The sequence below is a fragment of the Diadema antillarum genome, unplaced genomic scaffold (assembly GCF_040938485.1).
Source record: "Diadema antillarum isolate AM-2024a unplaced genomic scaffold, OU_Dant_1.0 scf00000151, whole genome shotgun sequence".
NCBI classification, from domain to species: Eukaryota; Metazoa; Echinodermata; class Echinoidea; order Diadematoida; family Diadematidae; genus Diadema; species Diadema antillarum.
This window is the reverse complement of record NW_027271040.1, coordinates 2092548-2120344: the sequence shown is the minus strand read 5'-3', so window position 1 is coordinate 2120344 and position 27797 is coordinate 2092548. Positions and strand designations below refer to the sequence as shown.

The 27797-nt window shown below is 38.6% G+C and overlaps 3 protein-coding genes across 3 annotated transcripts in view; 1 reads left to right on the top strand and 2 right to left on the bottom strand.

Moving 5' to 3' along the window:
• Positions 1 to 286: 286 nt before the first annotated feature.
• On the bottom strand, positions 287 to 5614 carry LOC139721840 (protein Dr1-like). The gene is made up of 4 exons (XM_071633159.1): positions 5589 to 5614; positions 3634 to 3872; positions 1599 to 1762; positions 287 to 526 (listed from the first exon to the last, which is right to left on the bottom strand). Exons 2-4 carry the CDS (start codon positions 3860 to 3862, stop codon positions 287 to 289), a joined length of 633 nt encoding a protein of 210 aa, XP_071489260.1. The 5' UTR covers positions 3863 to 3872; positions 5589 to 5614.
• Positions 5615 to 6108: 494 nt separating this feature from the next.
• Positions 6109 to 11538, top strand: LOC139721883 (iron-sulfur cluster assembly 1 homolog, mitochondrial-like). Its single transcript, XM_071633205.1, has 3 exons — positions 6109 to 6189; positions 9910 to 10069; positions 11273 to 11538. The coding sequence occupies exons 1-3, from the start codon at positions 6109 to 6111 to the stop codon at positions 11419 to 11421; spliced, it is 390 nt and encodes a 129-aa protein (XP_071489306.1). The 3' UTR covers positions 11422 to 11538.
• A 10695-nt stretch (positions 11539 to 22233) lies between these two features.
• LOC139721911 (breast cancer anti-estrogen resistance protein 3 homolog) overlaps positions 22234 to 27797 on the bottom strand; it is a 61044-nt gene continuing 55480 nt past the window's right edge. The window contains exons 8-9 of the mRNA XM_071633236.1: positions 24549 to 24717; positions 22234 to 23868 (exon numbers count right to left, since the gene is read on the bottom strand). Of these exons, the coding sequence (XP_071489337.1) occupies positions 23323 to 23868; positions 24549 to 24717 (715 nt within the window). The 3' untranslated portion in view covers positions 22234 to 23322. The remainder of the gene's footprint in view (positions 23869 to 24548; positions 24718 to 27797) is intronic.

Sequence of the window (27797 nt, the reverse complement as noted above, 5' to 3'; positions counted from 1 at the left end):
AATAAAGCTAAGACTATCCACTTCAGGACAAATTCACAAAGCTCCTCTGGCTTTCATAGCATTACAGTCCTGTGACTCATTAAGATAAGTGTTCTTTTGACTTCAGAGCGTCGCTAACATCATGGCCAAGAAAATTTCTTTCACTCTCTGCAAGAGAATTGTGGAATTGACACTGCATTGCTAGAACCTTGGAAAAGCATTCCGGTAGTCCTTGGCTCTCAGTGGCTCATGAAGAATAGTTCATTTGACTCTGCTTAAACCCGGTAGAAGCCTCCTTATTTGCTCCTCAGGGTGGGGGCAGAGGCTGGTTGCTGGCCGACTCGGTGGGCAGCTGCCCCGCCCTGTCCCCAGGCTGCTGGTAGTAGGAAATGCCAACTGGATGGGCAATACCCTCCGACGCTGTGAATGGTGGAAAGTGGCCCCCGGCGGCCGCTGCAGGGCCGGCCTGCTCCTGAGCCTGAGCTACCTGGGCTGCCTGGAGTTGCAGCCACTCTTGTTGCTCGATAGCAGCTTGCTCTTGCCTCGCCTAAGAATAATAACACAAAAACCATTGCATACATCAGGCTGCCCTCTATTGTTGACCCACCCACAACCCATGCAGAATAATCTGTACAAAGTGCCAAGCAATGCCTTTCACCCTAGACATCAGCACCATACTTCCAAACAAAATTCATAACCCAACCCCCGACTCTTTATCAGCCTTTTCCTTGCCTTCCGATATCATCCTCAATGTATTTCAGGCAATATCTTGTTGATGTTTTATTTCAGAGGCACCATAAATATTTTGCACATTTAGATAATCAGCTGTGAATGACAAGCTCCACTTTTTTGTATATCCAAAGCTCCATGATTTCTCAAGGTTATTCCTTTCACGGTACTAATCAACCAACCAACTCCTTAACCTCTTAAGGATGAGTCGCGTGTATACTTGGGCAGGGGTCTACGGGAAATGCATGTTGTAGCAAAATCAGTCCATCCCCAATGGGTTAATATCATTAAATATCAAGTTATTCTGTTTATGCATTTACTGATAACCTCTGGAGAAATATTTGCATCATTAAAAGAATATTGTAATCTGAGAGGGTAAAAAAGTGACAAATTAAAGAGACATTCATGCTTGCTCACCTGTCGTCTAAGTTGAAAATATGTTTGATCTGTGAAATATTGTCAGTATAATTTTACCCAAGACATATGAATGCTTTTAAGGAGAGTTACATCACTGTGAATCATGCTTGTTTTGTGAGAGCTCCAAAAAAGGCATGCTCAAAATAAGTCCAATTCACAAGATGAATCATTGAAGATCATCTGCACATTTTGTGTTTCAATGGAATTAAATGAAGTGAAGTGAACTGAATTGAATTGAATGGAAAGGAATTGAATTGAATTGAACTGAATTGCATAGCATTGAATTGAACTGAATTGAACTGAATTGAGAAGTGAATTGAATTAAAATGAATCTAATTGCATTGCATTGGAGTGAATACAACTAAACAAAGTTAACCTAGTCCTTGTGAAGTACAGCTTATGGGTAAAGTTTGTATTTACAAAGGATTGGTGAGAAGTTGTGTCGACAGTAAAATGTAGTAGTCATCACTTACTTTCTCAAAGAGCTCCTGCTGTTGGCGTAGCAGCTCCTCCTCTGGTATTCCTAGGTTCTCCAGCCGCGTGCTTGCTCTTCTCTTTTTGGCAGCCACTGTCTTGCACTCCTCAAGTACAGACTTGCATTCATGGAGATAGTCGCCAAAACCAAGGCTATCCAAAGCTGTGGTAAAAATCATAGATAGATATATAGATAGATAGATAGATAGTTAGATAGATAGATAGATAGATAGATAGATAGATAGATTGATTGATTGATTGATTGATAGATTGATAGATAGATAGATAGATAGATAGATAGATAGATAGATAGACAGACAGATAGAAAGAGAGAGATAAAAAAATACAAAGACAAATGTGTCAGAATCAAAACAAGTGATTTGGCAGGCAGGGTGCTAACCCAGTGAAATGACCACCCACTTTAGTACCTACATATGTATCCACACACAAAAAAAAACGTGTTTATCTTCAAGCATGAAGCTTGCACTGAATGGAAGAAGAAAAGGAAAATCCTGTTATTCTGAATGTGGCCTCCATATGATTTTAAATTTCTTGGTCTGAGCGATTCACAACAATTATGACAAGACAGCAATCTAATTAAATTCAGTTGAATTAGGATATCAGTTACAGTGCTGTGTTTATTGAACTTTGTTCAGGAGTGCTGTCATATTTATTTCTTTGTGCACGAGACCCCAATATTAAGCTCTGCTTACTGGGGATCCTCCTGTATGGTACCTTGACTTTTTTTTCTTTTATTATGTCTCCGTTCTCCGTCACAATGATTTGCTTACTTTTCATTATACGTGCAAAATCAGCCATGAATTATTATGAACCATGTGTATATTTCTGAAAGTGATCATAGTTGATTATTTGTACCATACAGAAACAATAAAATGGAAATGAAATGGAAATGAAATGGATAGAACTTGCCTTGACTTCAGGTCAAAGGAGAGTGTACTTTTCATGAAAATGAACATTTGTTAAATTCTTTCTATATTTTCTTATTTCATTCTACAACAGTAATATCACAAATTGTTGCAGAGTTCCCATCTACTTAGGGCAACTACAGAATCAACAACAGACCTGCTAATATTGAACTGATTGACAAATTGCCCACAATGTCAAAGTTAATTAGCAGCAAATCGATCAGTGTTTAACCCGTTGAGGATGGTCTAATTTTGCTACAAAACGCATTTCCCATAAACACCTGCCCCAGTATACTTGGGACTCGTCCTCAACGGGTTAATGGAGGCTCTGATAAAAATCATGATTATACATACTTGGGCAGGATTCAACCTACGACCTCTTGATAACTGAACAAATGTCTTTACCATCCACTAGACCACAGAGCTTTCACCCGACAGCCATCGCTGGTTCTAATCCTTATAGCATGCAGCAGGCACTGCACAATTATTCATATTGATGAAATTCTTGCACTGAGTTATTCACATCGATGTGGGGCAATTAGTCGATCAGTTGCAATAAAAACAACTTAATTTCATGAACTTGTAAAACCTGTTAAACTTCATACTTTTGAGTGGACTGTTCAACCTCCCACCTCCCCCCCCCCCCAAAAAAAAAAAAACCAAACAAACAAACAAAAACAACAACAAACTCTCACTGAGCATTCCATTGATCTATCTACATCACTGAATAACATATCTACCTGGGGAAATTTCTCCATCAAGTAACTATTGTAAAACACAATATTTTCGCAGCATGACATATTTGCGAATTGGAGCCGACTGCCTTTTTCCCGGCATGAAATTTTCACGAGTTGCCCCAAACATTCAATGCGTATAGGGTAGACAAGAACTTTCAAGTGCATTTAAATTTCACAAATCTTGGCTCTCAAGAAATTTGTGAAATTAAAATACACATGAAACATTCCTCGTTTTAAAGTATACTTGGAAATTGCTGAACAAATGGCTTTGTCAAAATAACAGTAGAAAGATTGATGGTACCAGTGGCAGAATGGAAAAGTAGATGAGCAAACGTGTTTGCTCTTCTTTTACTTCGAGTCCTGAATCTTGCCTTGAAGTGCATGCTCTGGGGATATTGTCTTCTTAGCCTGTCTGTTGCAGATATCATTCGCCTCAGACGAGACCAGTTGAATGAACTCTGTGCAACAGTCGAGGATGAGCTCTCGTGCGTCGTTAGCCACCCTCACATTCGGTAGGAGCTCCTTGATCATTTTGTTCAGTGGTGCCCGGGGCACAGTCAGCTCTTCATCTGGCACTTGAGATGTCTGTGCTTCTGCCATGACTTGTTGACTGGAAGAGGGAGAAAATGCCTTTATTCTGAAAAACTCCTTCATTATGAATCATCTTTCCACAAAATATTTGGAAGTGTTACAAATGATGCAACTCAACTGTATGTCTATGTGTATCCCAAGGCCTGAATTACATGTATAACTAGGAACTAAAAGTCATCAAAATGTAGCAAGATGTACTACCGCTACATGATGTAAATTACAGTTTTTTGTTGTCACTACTGTTGATATTCAAAGAGAACTTTGGGTGTTAAAGGGGGCCTGTACTTCTGTACGTACAAAACAGGGCTGTGTCATCCAACATAGATAGATTTCTAGGTCTATATAAATTTTGTTTTAGACCTACATTTCCTGTAGGTGTCTACTCTACAAATCACATGACATAGTCAGTTCGGGAAACCCACTCACAAGGGGGGTCCCTCCTTATAAGTAACCCGTCCCCCTTATAAGTAACCCCGTCCCCCTTATAAGTAACCCCCGGGGCACCCCTTATAAGGAGTCTCCACGCTTTTTTGCAATGCAACGCGAAAATGAAAGGACTGCGGCAATTCGCTTGATTATGTCCATAAAGCTTCACAAGTTTCCTAGTTACTCACGAAATTTGAGCAAAATCGGTTTGAGGCATCATATCTAAAATCATGGATTTAAATGCGATGTCAAACGACCCATGCGAATGCTGAAATGCGAGCGATTACTGGCGTGAGTGTCGCCAGGCGCGGCGGCGCGGCAATGCTTGAGTGCAGACGTGGCGACTCCACTCAGTCGCCACGTCTGCACTCAAGCATTGCCGCGCCGCCGCGCCTGGCGACACTCACGCCAGTAATCGCTCGCATTTCAGCATTCGCATGGGTCGTTTGACATCGCATTTAAATCCATGATTTTAGATATGATGCCTCAAACCGATTTTGCTCAAATTTCGTGAGTAACTAGGAAACTTGTGAAGCTTTATGGACATAATCAAGCGAATTGCCGCAGTCCTTTCATTTTCGCGTTGCATTGCAAAAAAGCGTGGAGACTCCTTATAAGGGATGCCCCGGGGGTTACTTATAAGGGGGACGGGGTTACTTATAAGGGGGACGGGTTACTTATAAGGAGGGGCCCCCCTTGTGAGTGGGTTTCCCGAACTGTAGTGACAAAATAGTGTATCACTGCACAATATTCCACTTCCAGTGTGGAGTGGATCTAAATCTTCATATCTATCAGCCAGTAAATAATTCATTTACTAGAATCCTATTTGTACTAGACATAGACATGACGTACTGTATGTAGAACTACTACTACTACTAGTACTACTAGCTACTGGCACTTTGCATACTACTGTACAAATTACAACTCATCTTCTCATGAAATTACATAAAATTAAAAATCACAGTAAATTTATTTTGTATCGTCAGTCTCTTTAACTTCTTTCAAACAGTGTGCACTTACATCTATCATTGGTTGACAATAATAACATACAACAATATGCATTCGATAGAATTGGCCTTGGTAGACGTGGATTCTAATCAACAGCCACAGCGTCGCCAACATAGATCTTATTATATGGGACTACAGGAGGCAAATATCGGCTCCTGACCCTATCCTTGGCCTCAACTTTACCCTACGTAGCGTAGCGTTTCAATGCTCTTTTGTGGCCATTTCTCGACTCTCTAAATTCATACAAAGATTTGGCGGGGTTGCAACCCAAATAAAGATCTCGGTGAAGTATATTTACCACCTCCTATCCACCAGCAGTCATCAACGGTGTTCAACAAATACTAATAGTGGTGTTCAGCACATACACATACCGATACACCGGCGGATTACTCGTCGTACACCACCGTCGTATATTTAGCTACAATCACCGAACTACTGTAAAACGAGGAATTTTCGCGTGCATTTTAATTTCGCGAATTTCGCGAGCGCCAAAATTCGCGAAATTAAAATGCATGTGAAAGTTTTGTCTACACTACATGCATTGAACGCCAGTGGCAATTCGCGAAAATTTCATGCCACGGAAAAGGCTGTCGGCTCCAATTCGCGAAAATTTCATGCCGCGAATATATCATGTTTTACAGTAGTTCGGTGGCTACAACACGTGAACAGTCGGTGTACGCCACGCACTTTGCACAGACATACTCCCCTGTGCTAGCGCCTGTGCATAGAAATCAGTGACGTCCGCGTACCTAGCTCACTGGTGTAGCTGTATCCTACGTGTAATACGCGGTGTAATCTACAGTAGAAGTTACGTGATTGTTATGGCTGCTGTCGGAAGAGCTACGGTACGGGCCGTGAAAGGTCGAGCAAAACTTATTCCTCAACGAGCTGCCTTGGTTTTGGTAAGTTGCAGAGCTGAATCAGAATTTACTCGTTACATTTCTCTCAAAATCTCACTGGCAAGGCCTTCGAAATCGAGATAAGGAAATGCAAAGTTTGAGGTAGGCTGATGTTTAGTGTAACTCAACAGGACAACTGCGTATCTGCGGCTGCGGCGGGCGGGCGGTTGTGAGGAATTGTGTTGTAATTTGTATTTTGCGCTACTGCGAGTGTACAAGTGTAGGCACCTAAACTGTTTGTGTGTTGTTAGTTGCGTACAGTACGTAAATTTAAAAATGTAAACAGGTAATTTTACTCAGTAGATTTCTACTAACGTTTGCCATAAGTCTGTATCTGTAATATTTACAACAGTGTCATGACAATTACAGTGGGGTTTTTTTGGCGTTGTACTAGGGCCGGAATTGTAACGTTAGATCTAAATAACTTATGCCGCAGGTGCGGTGCCTCACTGGCGATAAAGTAACTGTTAGTAGAGACTCAGTCTTCTCAATAATAGTAAAATTCAAGTCTAACTTTAATTACAACGATAGACAGTCAAACGTTAGATTCCACTTCTAACGTTAGGCCTTCCTGAATTCTACACCGTTATTATTAGAATCTAAAATCGTACCTGAATTGAATTTGACCTAGGTCTATTCTAAATTTAATTTAAATAAAATTTACAAGGGTGTCCAACACATCGACCACCTTGCCTATTTTATATTAAAAATAAAACCTGTAACCGTTAGACCTATGTTTTTCTAGACAATAGAAATGTGGATAATCTCAAAATTTGCCAGGAATGTTTTATACTCACATTGTTCTATGGAGAAAATACTCCGGATTCACAAGCGCACACTGAAAATGTGATCTGAGGTACGATAGTGAGTAGTGTACTTCCGTACATGTATACCCAGTCATTGGGTGTCCAGACAGGTTGTGGGACCGGACGCGCACTGTACTGTACAGAGTGCGTCTGGTTTGACAATGACACGCCTACATAAACAGTTGTTTGTCAGTGAGGAGCTGTGCGTAAATGCGTATTCAAAGTAAAATAAGCAAGACAGTAAGCGAGAGTCTTAAGTGTGCGGACACCCAACCTCCGATCCTACATGTACCTCCTTGTAACTTACAAGGAGGTGCAAAAGTATGCTACAGTTGAACCTCTCTTATCCGGCCTCCCTTTATGCGGATCTCTATACGGACGCAATCTCGCCGTGATTTTTTTTTTTTTTATTTGATAATTACGGGAGGAAAGGGGGATTCCCAACTCCTTGAGAACTCCTACACAAACACACATGAATTATACATAATACTTCCAACATGATTAACATACATTACATCAAATTTCCTTCCATATTGCTTACCTTCAGACATTTTAACATCCCCAAACATCCCCAAACATCCCCAAATCATCGCAAGAACATGGACAGATTATGCGCTCGAGTCCTCTCATATCGCATTGCCACATATAGGTCCATACACTAGATAGTAGACATGCATTGTTTCGAGTCATTGGCTGATCAACGAATGATATTGAACACTCAAAAATTGTTCACACACAGAACACAGAGAGAGAGAGAGAGAGTGTGCGGAAGAGAGCAACCCAATCGCAATGCGCTATCACTTTTTACCTTGGGCCCAGTACGGTATTATGTAATGTAGCTGTCTGTTACTGAGTGTAACAATGAAAAGGTTGCAGTATATACATTACTACATGTGGTACTGCAATGGGCTACATCAGTACATGTGTATCATAGACATGTGTATAAAGCATTGAGTCTCCCGTATCCGGCCAAATCCCTTACCCGAATAAGCCCCAGTCCCGACTTGTCCGGATACGAGAGGTACAACTGTATACAGTTGTATTGCTAGCGCCAAGGAGGGCCATTCTAACCAAAAGATCCAAAAGATCCAATCCTGAGATAAGTTTACTGAGCCTTAGGAGTTCAATGTGATGTAATTACATTGGAATGGGTCTAACATTAGGCCTCCATCAATATTGGTTTTTAAAGGACAAGTCCACCTTCATATACATAAGGGTTGAGAGAATGCAGCAATATCAGTAGAACACATCAGGAAAGTTTGAGGAAAATTGGACAATCCCAGAGACTCCAACTCTCCCGTTTTCGACGGGAGATCTCCTGCCGAAATCCCATTTTTGCAAAATCTCCCGTTCTCCCGTTTGAGATTTGATTTCTCCCGCCCTGGCTCTGTGTCTCCCGGTGGAAAGGATTTCTTACTTATTGCTATCGTATGTTGAAGAAATAAGCCGCAGATAGCACCAGAGAACATCTAGAACCCTAGGAACTTCGCACACATCAACTTGGAGTCTCCCGTTTGCTAGGGGTTTCGGGCGGGAGAATCTCCAGATCAGAAGGTGCTTGGGGTTGGAGTCTCTGCAATCCGTTCAAAAGTTACGAATATTTTAAGTATCTGCGCAGTCACTGCTGGAAGAGAAGACTACTACAGTGTATGATGTCACATGCGTACAAATATATAAGGAAAATAAAAAGAGAATTTCATAAAACTTTACTTTTTGAATAAAGTACACATTTCTTTGACTTGCTACTGACGTATGTTAAGAGTAATATTATTCCCCCTGCCTTCTGGAAGAGAGAAGTCGAGTGTTGTTTTGTTATGCGAGAAAAATGGAAATATGTTGAATTTTCTTTATTCTTTCTTTATATCGTTGTATTCATGTGACATCACAAGTTGTAGTAGTCTTTTCATCCAACCTTTACTGAGCAGAAACTTCACAAATTCATAACTTTTGAACGGATTGTCCTATTTTGCTCAAACTCTCACTGATGTGTTGTACTAATATTGCTGCTTTCACTCAATCCACATACTTATACGAAGGTGAACTTGTCCTTTAAATTGCCGAGATATCCAAAAACAAAGATGGGACATGCAAAGCACATACCTGCCATGGTCTTGTACTTTCTTGAAATTGTTTCTCGAATAAGTGCGTGCAGTACAGTTGTAGTTCATCACATACATGTACAGTGTACATGAGACTGCTCTTCTCATGAAATATACCTGGTAGTTGTAGCACCAGTGTGTTAAAAATCAGTGCAACTTTCAAGCAAGATATTATAAACTTTTCTGCACGACAAAAAGATATGCAGTTTTGAAGGTTTTTATTTTACAAAAATCTTTTTTTCAGACACCACATCTTATTGAAATCCGTAACTCTTCGGGATTTTCGCGTTCATTTCTGCATATTAAAAAAAATATTTAAAAAAAACTAGAAAAGCACTCGGAGAGCGCAAGCCTCTGCCAAGCAGCTCATTTTCACCCATACACTTATGCTGAAAATTGACCAATTTCCCAGTAAAGAAGCGTTTGTTTTAATATCTCATCAGTTTCCTGCATGCTGCATTGGGCAGGGCATGCACTTTAGTGTGCATACACTTGTATATGCAAACCTCAAGTATGCGCAACTTGAACTCCCAAGAGTCATTGACCCTACTTGCCAAATTCCTTCAAAAACTTATAAAAAATTCCCAGATGACCCCCAAAATTCAATCATGTGTTCCTCTAGTCATTATCAACTTTTCCTGCAAGTTTCATTCAAATCTGTTCACAACTTTTAGTTTTTGAGTAATCTTGCACACAGACAAACAAACAAACCAACCAACAAACCAATGACAGCAAAAGCATAACCTCCTTGGTGCAGGTAATTAAAAAAATTGTCTTTTTTTTCTCCCCATCCCCCTCCCCCCTAACCCCACCATCAGACCCAGGCAGCTGTCGGTAGGATCAAGCTTTTGCTGGCTGACAACCCAGATAAAACTGGACTGAGAGTTGGAGTCAAGACGCGGGGCTGCAATGGCCTTACTTACACATTGGACTACGCCAAGGAGAAGCAAAAGTTTGATGAGGAAGTCACGCAAGATGGTAGGTTTTTAAATTCATACTTACTCCCCTCACAATATTCTCTTCTGAAGTGACCCTATAATGTCTGTAACTCTGATGAAGTAATTGTGCAATGTAATGGTTAAATACTGGTAGCTAAAGTTATTAAGTTTTGATGTAGAAATGTTAACTGAGTAATTGTGCATGGATACTTTTGTTTGAGTGTCGACATCCAGTCAGGTTTGACCTACAACATCATATTACCAGACAATCTGAGCTATAAATTCTTAAATTTACAGTTCTGTTTGGTCATTTAATATGCACGGTAAAATAATTGATGTCTTGACAGGATTTAATACTCTTGTACTGCACAGCTCTCGAAAAAAAAAAAATAGATTTGAGAAAATTCCTCGTATAGCTTCTAAATGGTTGTAAAGCACATTTTTGATCATCTTTAGTTCTTTGCAAGAAAAAAAAACACACACAAAAGTAAAACCTATGAGGTATGTTTGATTTCATGGACAAAAAGGACCATTTTAATTTGCCATTTTATGTCAGCCGAGCTGACTCTCTAATCACCATAATTATGACTGTGACATCTGTTGTATCAAATGTACAATTCTGCCGACTTTTCCATTGAGTGTGCTATCATGTCCGAATGCATCTTCACCCTTTGATTGAATAATTTTCAGATTTCCCCTCCCCCTTCTTTCATACAATCCTACAGTAGATCCAGACTACAGTTTCTCCATTTCTATGAGAACATCTCACCTACATGTACTTTGTTCATTCATTCCAGCGTATGGCACAATGTTTATGGTTGATGTTGATACTACTTTGCTGACTATTGCTAGTCACCTGGGGCGCACCACAAGAGGTTGGCATCATTCGCCCATTTTCTTGTGTTGATGGGTGGGGGACCACTTCCGCAGGTTAGCACCTTGCTCTTTGCGATGAATGAATGAAGTGGGATCTTGAATACGTACAATATGTGTATTGTGGATAACTCACACACAGGCCCCCATTTAAAGTCCTATCCGAGGGACAGATCTAGGAGAGTGTGTTGCCTCTTTTTAGAGAGGCTGGTACAGTATTCAACATTGCTCAGTGAGACTCGGAAAACAAATCCAGTACCCTTTGATCTGAAGGCAGAGGCGCTACCAGCTGAGCCACATCACTGCCCGATCATTTTTTGAATGTAACTTATAGCAGACCAATTCATTTTTATGTGTTTGCATCTGTCAGGTGTCAAAATCTTCATTGACTCCAAGGCACAGCTGACGCTGCTCGGAACGGAAATGGACTTTCAGGAGTCGAAGCTGGCCAGCGAATTCGTCTTCAACAACCCAAATATCAAGGGCACATGTGGATGCGGTGAAAGTTTCAATGTATAGCACAGGCTCTGCAGAGTTCGCTTGTGTGATGGACTCTTTCTCAAAGATTTGAGAATATTATAAAAATATTATCTATAGATATATATCTTTATGTATATGACATAGATTTGTAATGTTCAGGGAAGGTGGCTCTTGCAATCAAAAATTGTCATTAAGTTATCCTTGCCAGGTTGTGCAGTGATACCAGTGGAACTTGAATCTATTTTTAAGTTCATGCTTGTGGCTGTGTGTACAAACAACCAAACAAAATCAGAAAGTCTGGACAGCTCTCCAAATCTGAAGCTGAACCCGCTGCTCAGTCTTCTGCCAGCTCTAGAGACTTGTTCACAGACCGACTCTTCGTGCAGCAAGGTGTACACAGTGAGATCTCATCCTTATCTCACGTCACAAAGAAGCATCTGAAAATATTTCTGTCAGAGCTTGTGTATGAACAAGCTTTAACAAGGCTATAAACTAGTTTACCTGTGGTGTAGGTCTCGTAGAGGTCATACAATCTTGTAGGTGTATTGATGGTAGTATGAGGTTTATGCTTGCAGTATCGTCCCCATCTGTTCCAACGCCATCAGAGATGGTCTCGATATGCCCTCCATGATATTAATCTTCAGTATATCACCTGAAGAGGCACAGTTGGCGCTCAGAGTGTCCCTGTACTTTTTCTCCCATGCAAGTTGAGTTTAGAATACCGGTAAATCATACAAGCATGGTGATTGTCATTGCTCATGAAATTTATTCTTATTTGCAGCAATAATATGATACTGAACATTATGTATATCGTAAATATCAAGTGGGGAAAGCAAAAAATATTTAGTTTTTGAAGTACTCAAAGATTTAATCTTTGTACATTGTGTACATTGCCCGTGTTGGTAAACTACCCATGAAAACAGAGAATTGTAGAGAGATTATCTTAACCACATCCTGGAAAAAAAAACAAGATGTGAAGGGAAGGGGGAAGGAATGTTTGATGGTGCAGGATTTAAACCCATTCCATACTGGAACCTGGTTGCCTGTGCATTACATCAATGGAGATTTTAGAATTTGGTATGGAACGGGTTAATAGAAGCTACACATGCATCCCCTTCATCTCCTATACCTCATGGGTATGTACCAAGATGTTGTAATCAAGTGTATCAAATAGATTTGGCAGGCAAACGGAGGAAGCATTATAATTTTGTGGATCCAAAATGATGCAGGAATGGTCCTGACCTGATTAAGAGTGAAGAAAGAGTAGTGGTGCCTGGTACTGTATGTGTGAAGTCTGAAGTGCACAGACAATAAAGAAATACCTCGGGTAGACCTTGGACATGACTTTTTACCAAGCTAGAGGTGATGTACCGATGTACACGTACAAAAGCAAAAAATAGAAAAAAATAATAATATGCCTCTATAATGGCAAAGATATTATATTAGGGTCATACATTGTATGTTTATATACACGTGTACTGATGCTGCCTTCTTTGAGTTGATTGTGGCTCTGAACCAAACTGTTGGTGTTTATTGGAGAGATGTGAGAAGATCACCATGTATGTGTATTTGGTATGCATATTATAACATTTTGAAAGCTCATCCATTCTTTTGTAGGATTATTATTGTTAAGATCCATCCCCCGAAATATTTCACATCTTCATCTAGTGAAGTTGCTGTCCCACTGCAGGTTTTCTTTTATTTTAATTACAGTGAGTTGTAACCACATGCAGACTTAAGAGCGACAATCCAGCTGTATTCAGTATTTGATTCACACTGGTACAGTGGACTCCTGTTATAACAAAGTCCTCGGGACCGGCAGTTGTCTTTCATTATATCAAAATTTTGTTATAACCAAACAGATAAACTATAAAAAACATAGAGGCGATAACGTTGCGGCGTAATGATTTTTACTTTGTTGTAACCAGAATTTTGTTATAGCTGTGTTCATTATAACGGGAGTGCACTGTAGGCTTGCATTTCAAGAAACATGCAGGAGGATGAGATGAAGGAGGAAGTGAATCAAATTTGAATAGTGATTTGAATTTTGTCCTTTGAAAAACAAAGTTGATTGTGTTAGGGTCAACAATAAATGTTAGATTAAAAAAAAAAATAATGTTAACTTTAGTATGTTAAAAGCAACTCCCTTGTGTGTAGTATCGAAGTTAAATACACCGCATATTTAAGGATCCGTTTGTGTGAAACTTGTTGTTCCCTACAGTGTAAACGTTTGAACAAGTTAATATTTGTCTTTTTGTTTTTGTTTGTTTGTTTGTTTGTTTTTTAAAATTGCATTTGTCATTTGCTAACATTTTAGGACAGAGTACATTGTATTTGAAATTTGCACTCATTATGTGTACATGTATGTACATGCATGGGAGTTTTAAACGGTGTATTGCATCATGAACTATGCATTTATCGTAAATCATTCAAAAAAATAAAAGCTGAAGAAAATGATAGCCATAGCTCAATGAGGTGTCACTAGATTACTGAAAAATATATTATGTGTGTTTGATTTTATGATGCCATGATGTGCTATAGGCTCTTCCGTATACTGCTCAACCTGAATGATTCAAAGAGTAAATACATGTGTGTATATTTGGATGTATTAACTTATTCAAAGTACAATCAGACCTACAGTGAGGCATTGTTGAGCTACAATTTTACCCTGAACTGGGTACGTTTGTTTTTAATGTTGTGTTTTTTGCATGTTTTGAGTGCAGATTGTTGTGTGATACAATATTGATATGAAAGCTGGAAGCACAAAGCCTTTATTGGCCCATATTGTCTTTAACCCCTCGTGTGCCCAGCACTTTAATAGTTTAGATTGCTAAGCCTTCTCTTCGACTTTCAGTAAATCCATCCTAACCTGACCTATTTAGTAGTTAAGTTAGCCCATTCAGATGTAGTGATGTGCCTCACTCCTAACAGGAAGGCCTTGGTGACACAATAGGGATTAGGTAATCTCTGTAACGTTTGACAGTTTGATTCCAGACATCTGTGCCTATTCAGGTATCGTAGATTGCATGACGGTGTGCTTCAGACCTACCAAGTGTCACACCTATGGTGCAAGTCTCACTCCCCAGCGACCCATCTCACGCTCATCCTCCCAGCAATTATTTTTTCACACCCCCCAGGAAAAAGCACAAAACAAAACAAAACATAGGTCAATATTGAACATTGGATGGAAAGCCCGCTAATGCTGCATCGAGTATGGTTAACTTTTTCTTATTCTTTGTTTGCTAGTATACCTACATGACTGTATCTTACAAAGGACAGCTATTTACTATAAAAATGAAAAATCCGAAAAGGTCAAAAACGTCTTTAAAAATGGCGCCATCTATGACATCATGTCAGTCATACAATTCTATACTCCGCACCTTGTCCAAAACCTAGGCAAAAGCTGGCTCAAAATGATGTCTTTTGGGACCATCATCCATAACAATGTAGATAGCCAATTCCTCAGCAACCTTATTTGCATGTTCTTCATAAAAGTGGGCAGTGCTCACTCAAGTATAAAATATTTCCTGGCTTTTTGGTGTCGTGAGATTGGAGAAACTATCCGTATCTATAATTATCTTTCAAAAATTCGATAAGAATTTTCATCTTTGGGCTATTTTAAGAGTATCTTTTTTTGAGGGGGACACCCTGTGTATGTGATGTTACAGAATATTATAAATCATACCGTGATATAATACTGTAGTATGGATTGTTACACTTTGGAGCATTATTGCTGAATATTCTGCATGGATCAGAACGAAATGATCTACATATTGACTTTTAAATGCCAATAAAAGCAAAACATTGTGCATTGAAATTTCCTTTTGAATACTGTACCAATATATTTGTTTGTTCTTGTGTGTGTGGCCTGCAAGCATTGTTACAAACCCCATGCAGCTGTATGTTTTGTTAAACATGATGATTGAAAAAATATTACATTGTACAATACTAAATGGGTTAGTCATATACCAGTTAGTGATTGGCTAAACACAGTCATGTGATGGAGGCACATTGGTTATGTTCGCCCATGAGCAGAACATTTTTGTAATGTTCTCCCATGGGAAAACATTTTCACGTAACAAATGACAAACGATACCAAATGGTTGAACGATCATATTTTTCACACAAGAAGATAAATTTGCTTATTCCATACAATGTGAGAAAGCAGATGACCAATTATTGTAATGCGTACGAACGTGTGATTTGAAGGACCCGCGCACAGTGAATTTGGCTCTGCGCGAGCGATCAAGAGCGTTGACGTTACTTTGACTATAATATCAACCCATAACAGATGATGGTATTTGACCAAGGAGGTACTGCCTAGTACCTCCCTGATTTGACTAACCCTTATAATACACGTATAACAGATGATGACTTTTGTTGCCGGGAACATGTACCAAACATTCCACCCTCAGGGTTTGAAATGCTATTTCAGGAGGCTATAAGTCAATCCCTCGACTTCGTCTCGGGACTTATAACCTCCCTCAATAGCATTTCAAACCCTTCGGGTGGAACATTCCGTATGTTCCCTCCCCCGCCAGTCATTATTTATATCATGTATGTACAGTCTACATCACATGCATCAAAGGCCATGAATGGAATGAAATGGAAAGACCCAATTTACATTCATAGCCTTTTGTGTATCATCATTTGTACAAACAGAAGTCGCATATCACTTATAGGTCTGGAGGAGTGGAACTAGTAAAGTGTCTGTGTGTGTGTTGTATAAGTGTTGTATGTATACAGGATAGTACAGTGTATGTTGTTGACGTCTAGTCTTGTTGCCCCGTTGAGGGAGAACTGATTTTGCTATAACACACATTTCCCATAGACACCTCCCTGAGTAAACTCTGGACTACTCTCCAACTGGTTACACTCACCTCAAATTACAGCTTTACACACACTTATGAGATATGCATATGCCTCCACAACAACACAAAAGAACAAATCAACACATTTCAAGTTTGGAGTCGCTTTCCCTTTTATTGGAAAATAAATAAAATCATGGTGGCATAATATATATAATAGATTCATATATATATAGATATATAGATATAATTATTAGTATGATGAAAAATACAGTCACAAGAACTTCATTATGTAACACCATGAATGTGAGGTGCAACCAACCCACAGTACATGCAAGCGCTCGCTCAACGGGTGATTTATTAAGGCAGAGATTGAAGCTGCCTTCAGCTTGGCACCTCAGAATGCTCGTAACAATTTTTACCCCACTCGTGCCCGGGTGAGATCATTGTTACTTGACAGCTCAAAGTCCCTAGCAAAGTAACAGGTGCGGCAGCCTTTATACTCTTATTGCACATTTCAAACTAAAGCAAAACGATCACAGTCTTTCTTCTCTTCTTTAAATGCCACAGACAAAAAAGAAGGAAAAGATAAAAATATTAACCGCATCATGTTGCATCAATCTAGTAGCTAGTAGGGACTTGAAGCAGTCCATCCCACAGTACCTTGCTCATGAGCATTTCAGTACCTCCTACAATAGTGAGCACATTAAATAAATCCAAACAAACAAACAAACTAATTTACAACATTCACAAGGCCCATTAGCCAATCTCCTACGAGACGGTACATTTTGTACAGAACAATACACAGCTTGTGTAAAAACACCAGAAGGTAGAAGGTGCGGTTGTGTACTTCAAGGGTATGACATGGTTAGCTCACTCATTTGCTTATTCATATCCACTGTACAAAAACTGTTTTGCAGAAATTAGCAAAACTTCAAAATGTCATAACTTCCTTATTTTTCATCCGATTTCAGTCAAATTTTTACCATTGAACTAGTAAGATTTTACTCTTTTTTATCAGACTAACTTATATATGGACTGGCTTTCCTCTTTAAGTCTACAGATAAAAAAGACTTTTACCCCAGAATTAATACATTCCTTTTTCATTTTTGCCTTCCATCTACAAGAAAAACACCGAAGGTAAATCGTGTAACACAGTGCAATCACAGACATTCAATCGTAATGGGTAAACTGTGTATTACAGTACTTCTGAATTCATACAATGTCATCAGTTGAGAAGCAGGTTGTTATAAACGATATGACCTTACTGCTTCTCAAGTGATGATCTCACTTAAATTCTGCAAATCAAACTGATGTTGCATCACATGGTATGTCATACAGTTTTATTCATTAACTGATTTATTCATTTATTTATTTATTTATCTATTTATCTATTCATTTATTTATTTATCTATTTATCTATCCATCTATTTATTTATTTGTTTGTTTGTTTGTTTGTTTATTCATTTATTTATCTATTCATTCATTCATTTATTCATTTATCTATTTATTTACTTACTTTTTTCATTTTTGGCCAAGCTATACATATTCTGTGTTTAATCTAAACAAAACAACAAAGATAGACCAAAACAAATAAAGCAAACAGTAAAATAAAGTCTTGTTCAAAATATCTCACATGAACAGACTGGCAGGATCCATAAATCTATGCCAGGAGGAGAAATTATTATTAACTCTGGTCAAAGACTGGGTCTTTATACAAGGTGTATGAGACAACGAAAAAAAAAAAGGTAATCAGTGTTATCATTGTGGAATCTGTCAGTAATTCTAAGAATCTTGAGAGCACCATCTTCTCTTATTGGGGATGATCTTGCCTAATGAAAGGTCTTTTTTTAATCTTTTTGGCACACATGCAGTGTCATATTAAAAGCAAAGAGCACTGTTGCCCTGAATATACCTACATATTTGAAATGCTTCGTTATGTTCATACCCTGACAACATCTCAGCCCACAGAACTGGACAGTGGAGTTATTTATGAACGGCTGAAATACAAGCCAGAAACAGCAATGACAACCCTTAAATGAAACCATTTTAAATGGCACTGCCACAATCCATGTCCTCAGAAACTCTTTACATTTTGCTCTACATGAATGAATAACTAAAGTCTGAAATGGCCTTAATCATATGAACAAGGTAATACTAAGAGAAAATAGGGTAAAAAAATTATACCTATAATCAATTTATAAAAAACAAAAAACAAAAGCATTGAATACATTGGTACCATGGATCTTAAGAAGGATCAATACAGATATGGTTGTATTGAAAGAAAATGAAAAATCATTATCTTTAGCAATTAAATGGTATTCACTGTAAAAGTGATTAGAACATTGATAAATTTTTCACTTAAACTTTTCCATGGTCAATGGCTTACATGAACATCATAAGAATTTATTACAGAACAGAAAAAGGGTAAGTGAATGATGAACATGAAATTGCTGTGAGTATAGTTCTGTCTAGAGAGAATAGCTATTCTACAGTTTACACGAACTGCTTGTCGCACATCACTCGTTAATGGCAATATGAGTGCATCACACGTTGTATTGGTGGTTTGCATTCATAAAGAAACCAACCACATTTCAGTTAGTAATAAAAAATGTCATTATCATCAACAAGTCACAAACACCATAAGTATAAAATGTTGCAGGATTAAAAAAAAATCAACAAAAACAAAGAAATGTGGAAAGATACTTAGCTACCATATATCCATAGTAGGTTGGCTAGTTATGTATATTGGCTCAGTACATCAAACATGAAAATGAGTCTTACTCCCAAGCTTTGTTTATTGGTTATATAAACAGATGACCTCGCTCTCATCAACAACTGTAGCACCTTTTCTACTTGGGACTTCCAAATATTTCCTTGGTTCCTTAGGTAAGGTTGACTCAAGTTGATCAGGTATTCTGCTCTGACCACACTCTTTACTGACAAAGTAGCCCCATTCATACTGCTAAGTTTGCTGCTTGGTACTGCTGGGTAGGGTCAACACTATCTAATCAGGTAGCCCATATTCCCTCTTCTGTTAAAGTGGCCCCTTGCACACTTGTAAGACTTCTTGGGGGGAGATCATGCCTACTGGCATTCTCATGATTCTCCCCTCAACACTTGTCAATTTTAACATCAGGTTGCAACACTCTATAGAAAGCAGGATGTACAATGTGAAAGTCCCATTCCTCCTCACAGAATCCCCACTGATACCAAACATATTGATAACTAGAAAAGCACTCGTAGAGCGCAGACCTTCGCCAAGCAGCTCATTTCCACTGACTATACATGCTTCCTATTGAAAATTGTCCAATTTCCCAATATGGAATCATTTGGCTCCACATCGTCAGCTTCCAGCAACATGGGGCCTTGCCCGAGCAGAGCACACACTTTGCAGTGCATATATGCAAGCCTCAATTATGTGAAGCTTGAACTACCAAGTTTATTGATCCCATCTGTCAAAAGATCAAAAAATCCTTCAAAAATCCATAAAAATTCCTGGATCACTACCAAAATTAAATCATCTGTTCCTTGTGTCATTTTGACTTTTCCTGTAAGTTTCATTCAAATCAATTCACAACTTTTTGAGTTATTTTGAAAACAGACAAACCAACACCAACAAAAACATAACCTCCTTCCTCAGTGAGGGTAACAATTATGCAAGCCCTATTCACTTGTAGTCAATTCTCAGTGATCTTTGCTTATCAGTGGGAAAAAAAAGACACCACAGTACGAGATGGACATGGCCCACTTCACATACAAAACATAGTAGAGATTAACAGATGTAGCAGTAACATCAGCATAGTGTACTTCTGACATACAAGGGCGATGTAGTCAGACATAACCCCAATCCCTCCCACACTCTGAAATGCCAATATACATTATACAGGAGCAACAAGGTCTCTGAACACAGCGGGGTAAGAAACACTTGGAAAATAGCATTTAAACTGCATCAGAGAAATATCAATTTAATGATTGCCGAAAACTCGCAATCATGGGTCATCACATAATCATTTTTGACAAAACCTTAACAAGGCAACATCATCCTACACTATTGGTGCATGGACACGCTTTACACAACTCACAGTCCACCACCAGAAATAGGATTAAGCATACACGGATAAAACACAACAGTCAAAGCTTGTCAAACACCTAAAAACGATAAAGTAAAAATCGAACCCCAATACCGCAGCAACTTTGAATTAAATTATGTGGTCACATCAAGTTGAACACGCTCAAACTGGAATTTTACATTTTGCAGCAAACCTAGATGCAAAGGAAATGCAATTTTCTGTCATAATCAATCAACATCTAAATTTTGAATACAAAACTGTTATGGTTATATCAAGTCAAATTCTTTATAAAAACAAAAAGCAGCACCATCTATACCTCAGAGAAACAGGAAAAGCAAAATATTAAACAGGGAGGGCAAAAACCTTTGGCAAGATAAATGAATTCTGTGTTCTAATTACAGCAAATACATTGCTGAAGCTCCATACAAATAAGAAAAATACAAGCAAGCTAAATGAACAGGAGCTCACTTGTGAAGTAACCTACAGTTTCTAGATTACTGGATTCACAAAATACAAACTTCTCAAAACCACTGCTGGCATGATTTTAGTTGCCATGCACCAGTCACAAAGTTGTGACTGCCCAGCTCAAAACACACAAAAAGTAGGCCGAGATGAATTTCCACTTGTCCGCAAAGTTAAAAAGAATAAGCTCTACACTTTGAAATGATATAAACATAACTTGTGAGAATTGGACCATCCTAAACTATTCAAAAAGTTTATTTTTATTTAAAAAGGGAGAAATTAGGATTTTACCCTCTGTGTGCCACACTAACTTCCTATCCATAGCTTTGTGCATGAAATTTGTGTACAAATAACTCAGTGGCATGGAAAGGGTTAAAGATAAGGGTCACTCAGGCGTACTGTGCAGCAGTATTGAAAAAAAAAAACTCTGCTTCTATTCTAAAGTGAAGGCAGCCCCTATTTAAAAAAAAAAAAAAAAGTCTAGAAAAACTATTACTATCTTGATTTTGGCTTAGGTTTAAGTGTTAGGTTTAAACGGCCAAATTACAACAGTAGGGGTGAGAAAAGACTACTCTCTCCCAGATGTAAGACAAACTTCAAAAATTTGAGTCGGACAACCCAAATAGCATACATACGGAGAATCCTAATCTGCAACTTTTAATGGGTTTTGAACTGGGTAGCCACACTACAACAAACACTCAAAGTCCCCTACAGAGTACAGCAATAACAAGTGCTTCAATGTCCACTTGCAAACAAACCAACCCTCTACACTACTGACACTGAACAGATGAGTATAATGTCCCTATAGTGTTGACAGTTCTTATAATAACATTATGCAACAGAACCCAGTGCTTTGAAAATTTGATTGACCTACTCGTCTACCAAAGTCCAATTTTGCATCGAAATATGCACTTATGCCCTTCTGCTGGACACACGATGCTTGGATGCACTTTTCATTCAACTCGACACAGAGAATGGGGGCCCGTTGCATAAAACTTACCATTGAATTTCAATGGTAACTACCGTCAAAATTAGGCATCACAGCCAATCAGCATCAAGGATTCTAAAATTTACCGCTAATTTGAAGACTTACCGCTAGAAAGGAGCGGTAAGTCCAGCGGTAAGGGTTTTATGCAACAGGGCCCAGATGAACATCTCATGATATTTGTTTGTTTGTTTTTTTCCCCACAGGGAAGCAGTAATGCAAATTGACTGGATGCAGCAACTACAAACTTCACTATTACGCTGAATGTGAGGTGCTGGAAATTAATCAGCTCACATTAGTAAAGGGATGGTACAGTATTGGTGGAGATGAGAATTGGGCTTTTAACTTTTGGCGAGATACCAAGAAAACACTTATAAAATAGTGCAGAGCATACCATTTTAAGAGGAATTCAAAGTTTATTTGATGAAAATCGGGTTTGGAATGGCTGAAACATCCAAAAACAAAGTAAAACAAAGCGATCGTAATAAAGTGTGGGTCCCACACTTTATTAGAATAGCTCTTTTTTGGATATCTCAGCCATTTCAAAACCAATTTTCATCAAATAAACGTTGGAATTCCTCAGAGAATTACATGCTCTTTCAGTATATGTCATAAGAGGTTTCTCATTATCTCACCAAAAAATGTTAGAAACCTCAAATAAGGTCTCAACCAAAACTATACGATCCCTTTAAAATTTACCCTACGAAGGAAAAAAAATGCACACACACACACACACACACACAAAATAAAATAAAAAAAAAATAAATAAAATTCCACTACAACGAGAACATTGGAGAAATGTGTATGGCTTTAAGTGCAAAGTGAGTAATGTAACTCTTACTTCTTCCTTCTCTTTGGATAGGGCAGAGCTTTAAGAACTGTAAGCTGTAGCTGTGATAGCAAATGAGCAAGTGCATGCAATGGTACTTTCCTAGGCATAAGACTTTTTTTTCAACCAATTTATTTCTTTTCTTTGTACACTATATTACATGCATAGGATGCTTTATTTCGACCACTCTTAGCTGAATACTTTGTCATTTCTTTGTACATACATTTACACAGAGAAATATGCTTGAAATCAGAACAAAATATACCGCATAGTAACTATTGAAGTGAAGAAAAGTACCAGTACAATGCGGCCAAAGGTTTTGTCACTTGGCATTTTGAGATTAGTTCAGCCCAGAACCAACAAACACGCTTGGAAAGTAAGAGAAAAATCTTTTCCAACTTATTGCTAATCCATCAACATGCCTAAGACACTCTGTGGAATCCTATACATGCAGACTGGGCAGATCGTTCAAACGATCATCAGAGTCGCAAGCTGTTCCAAAAGAACCTTTGACCCACCTCTGAATTTTTGGGCAGACCAACCATCAACATGAAAGAGACCCATCTGCAAGAATACAAACTTATACTAAAACATTCTCGACACCGTATGAAGAAAGATTTTTGACATCACTGTCAGAGTGCTACAAAATTTGAAACGGCTGAAAAAATCCTAAAAAGTGTGTTGTAAAGAAACATATGAACACCTCGATGAATCACACAGCACAGCCAAATTTGCATGCTTTGTATATCGACATAGCTGTTCCTGGAACTCCAAGTGGCAACATCACACACTGTTTTGACTGAACTCCAGTTTCTGAGCCATGATGCTCAGGACCTGTTCCAACAGGGTGTAGCGCTCCGTGGCGTTCTCGGTGGTGGCACGGCTCCCCCACAGCAGCCGCAAGTGCAGCTCAGCCCTGAAGATATCCAGGGCACCCTCTTCTGGTGGATGCTTGGCCAGCTTGGAGTGGGCGTTGATGCGGTACAAGTTGGTCTGCTGGGCAAGCATGTGGGCGTTCTGTAAGTGGCCAATCAAAATGTCCAGTCCGTAGGAAGCAGCTGATTCTTCCCAGGGTTCCCCGCTGGGAATCGAGTCCAGGACCTCCTTGGTGGGCGTCTGGGACCAGTCCCGGTCCAGGGCCGAGGACCAGTCCCGCTCCAGGAGTAGAATGATGGGCAGGATGTGGGGGAGGCTGGTCTTCGTGAGGGGCACCACGTTCTCACCGGCGTTCAGCGACTTGAGCAGAGACCGCAGCTTGGTGTCGTAGTTGACCGCGGTGTTTGTGAAGCGAGAGCGTAGGAGGTCCCAGGTGTTGCGCAGGTAGACAATCTGGAAACAAAACATGCAAAAAAAAAGGTCACATTGGATGAATGCATCAAATACTGTATAAGCTGTTATTTATTTTACAGATATATTCGTGAATGAGGAGGATACAGACATTTTCGCAAGATGTTATTTTCACAAATTGACACCGAGATTATCATGATATTAGTGCACACTATTTCCCAAGTGCATGGCGACATTTTCGCATGTTGCTAAATTCACTGTCCAAAGGTAATTTGCGAAATTTGCGAATATTAAACCCTCACAAAAATTGTACAGAAAGCTTATAAAGTACGCATGATGACATGAACAGTCATAAGATAAACTAACACAAAATTCATGGATTTGATAACTATAATTAAAGAGAATGGACATACAGATTTACAGCGCATGACAATATCTCACAACAATTCACACAAGCATGTATATTGATCAACATCCCTGCGATTATCATATAATTATCAAACTCCTATTGCACATTTCAAATATTGAACTGAAATTCCTGAACTAAGTTGCCTAATAAAAAAAAATATCAAATGGATGAAAAATCTGCACTTTTGTGCAGCTTACTTTTAAATACGAAGCCTGATGTTTGACAATCAAGAATAAACAATAGTGAGGACTGGAAAAGGGTTTAAATTAGAGGAGAAAGGTACTACACGTTGTAGGAGAGAGGGAGAAAATACCTGCTTTGAAGCAAGGGCGTCCATGATGGTGGCGAAGCTGAAGAGGTTGCCTAGGGAACCCCGCAACGTCTCCGCGAGCTGGAGCCACTGATGCAGCACGTGAACTCTGACCTCCAGGTCATCACAGGTCAAAAGGGTTGCCATGCAGAACATCTTTAGGCAATTATGTCTGGTAGCACACACAAAACAAACAGAGAGAGAGAAAAAAAAACTTTAGTTGCATTCAATGTATATGTACCTCACTACACAGACTTTCACATTCTTAGTACCTTTCATTTTTTCTGGTTTCCTTTATAGATTTTTGTATTGCATTAATGTACATGTAAGCATGTTTAGCTGTAAATCTTGTGACTGGCCACAGAAAGACCAATGGTCAATGCTGATCCCCCCACATACTATCAAAAATATTTGTTTTCATGTTGTGTTTTGTCAAAATGTTATAGTATCTTTTTCCTATATTGTTCCTTTGCTCTAGGCATGGTTTGTATAAATTATATATTTTTTGTATAGGCTTTTTTTCAGACATGGAATGAAATAAAATAATAAAGATAAAATGATGATAAAAATGGATTTATTCAACATGCCATGATGGTGAAGTCTGTATATTCTTCCTACAAGCTTTTTATCAGATGTGGAAATAACATTGAATAGAAATAAAATACTGATAAAAAAAGGGATTTATTCAACATGCCACAATGGCGAAGGAATGACCATTTCAATCTGTGATTATCTCCAATGTCTGTGCCTTGGCAACATCTCAAATTCTCCAGGATTCCCCCACATCAAAGAAATCATAGAACAGATTTGTGATATGGCCATCACTTTGGGAAAGGATTTACATTATAACCTACAGGCCTGCTCAGACACAAAAGAAATAGAAGGCTGGTAACACCATCCCCAAAAATCATTGCACACTAAACTCCTTTCATATCACAGAAGTCTAGAAGAAGGCAACTAAAATGTTGGGCTTGGTAAAAGATCACCGACTGGCGACAAATGAAATATACACATATTTTCTGAAACTGATTATCAAACAGCTATAGCAACAAATAAAAATGATAATAATCCAAAAAGAAAGATAAATCACACCAATATATATGCAGTTGTTCTATATGCATGCAATAATACTTCTTCGAAAAACATATCACATACCATCTTCAGTAACTTTGAGTTCTGCTGATAGACGGATGACCCACCATATTTTAGACTTATTCACATTAACTCTCAGTTGTGCAGAGAAAACAAGACTTCTTCCATCAATTACTTTTATTGCTGATTATCAGCAAGGGCTTTGAGAAATCAATATGCACTACTTTGATACCTAACCAATTTTATTTTCCATCATAATCACCATGTAAGTCTCAGGTAACAGGACGTAATTGGCTGACGTACACATAGAACAATAAAAGAAATTGAATTCTTTAGAAGCCACAAAGAAGCGAGAGTGGCGTTTTACTGAATACTTCAATTAACAATACTTTGGAGTCATCTTATTTTCTTTTCTTTTTTATTTAAACGAAATGCTTCCAGCTCACAATAAAAGTCAGTTTGTAAAACTGTAGAGAAAGAGCATTGAAAATTCCCTTCTGAACAAAAATGAATGATAAAAACAAGACATGTAAATCCACACAATTCTCACCATCGCAACGGTTGGGTGGGTTTTAGCGGAAAAAAATTTCGCAACAAAAGACCCACAAGTATAATTTTTTTTTAAAGATTTCAACGCTGTTATTACAGGGAGCCTGGTAATCTTGGAAGTATGAAATGCATTGCATTGTGATGAATCATGCAGTACATACAGGTGTACATGTACATGTGCTATGTGCATGACAAATCCACTTATGAGGACATAACATCGCTCCTTTTTCCTTCACAACTTGGATAGATTTGGCTGGACTGGGAGGTTCATGAAGAAGTCAGCATTTCAACAGAATCTATGCCAGGTTTCATGAAGGTCACAGGTTATCATCATGAGGAAAGGAATAATTATTTCTTCACAATGGATGTTCAGGCGGCTGTATCGTGACACGGCATGTGAACACTAAAACTGCACATAATGGACCATATTATTCTACTTCCTACTAAACAAGGTCATAAATCAATTTCAGCGTTATCGTTTCAGCATTTGCGCCATGCATCATAATGAATCACATCCAGGAAACAAAAACAGGCAAAGATCTGATAATATTATACAAACAATGCACATCAGCAAGGGCATGTGTAGTGTACAGATCACCTATATCATTGCATGTGAGACAGCTATGGGGAAGTTGGTAGCATAAACCCACAGGGGCTAAAGAAAGACTTGAAGCGCTGTTGCTACCTTGTTTACTGAAGTCCAAAAAGTTTCCACATTCTCTTGATTTACTAACATTGGCCATTAAGACCTGAAAATTCATGTAAACAAAAATTCCCTACAGTGAACTTCAAGGGAATGAAATGTCTAGATTGAGCAAATGCAGTAATATCAGTAGAACACATCAGTGAAGTTTGAGGGTAATGGTGTGGAGTGGGTAGCAAAAGAAGATCAATTCCATCAGGCCAGCCCCATGCTACCTGGTCTGTAAAGGGATCATATAGTTTTGGTTGAGACTTAACTTCAGGTTTTTTTTTTTTTTTGGTGAGATAGTGAGAAACCTCTTATGAAATATGAAAAAGCATGTAATTCCATGAGGATTTCAACGTTTATTTGATGAAAATTGATTTTGAGACGGCGGACATATCCAAAACAGAGTGATCCTAATAAAGTGTGGGACCCACATTTTATTACAATCATTTTGTTTTACTTGGTTTTTCAATGTTTCAGCTATTCTAAACCCAATTTTCATCAAATAAACTTTGAATTCCTCTTAAAATGGCATGCTCTGTACTATTTCATAAGCGTTTTCTTGGTATCTCGCGAAAAAGTTAAAGCCCAATTTTCATTTCCACCAATACTTGTACCATCCCTTTAACTATAACTGCTCTCCAGCCTGCCTCTCTGTGGAGGCAATGCCCAGGAAGTCAATGATTGTTTTAACATCACCCTAAAAAAGCTCCACCCTCGAGCATTGACCCAATAAATCACCAAGGTAATGTTTGAGAAATGATGACCACAACATAAAAACAGTGCTGACCCCCTGAAGAATCAAGATAAGCTAGCTGCATTTTCTAGTAGATTGCTTTGTTTGTTTCATACTTTAAAGAGGAGTTCCCCTCTCCACCCCCCCCCCCCAAAAAAAATAGAGTAGATAGATAGATAGATTGCTT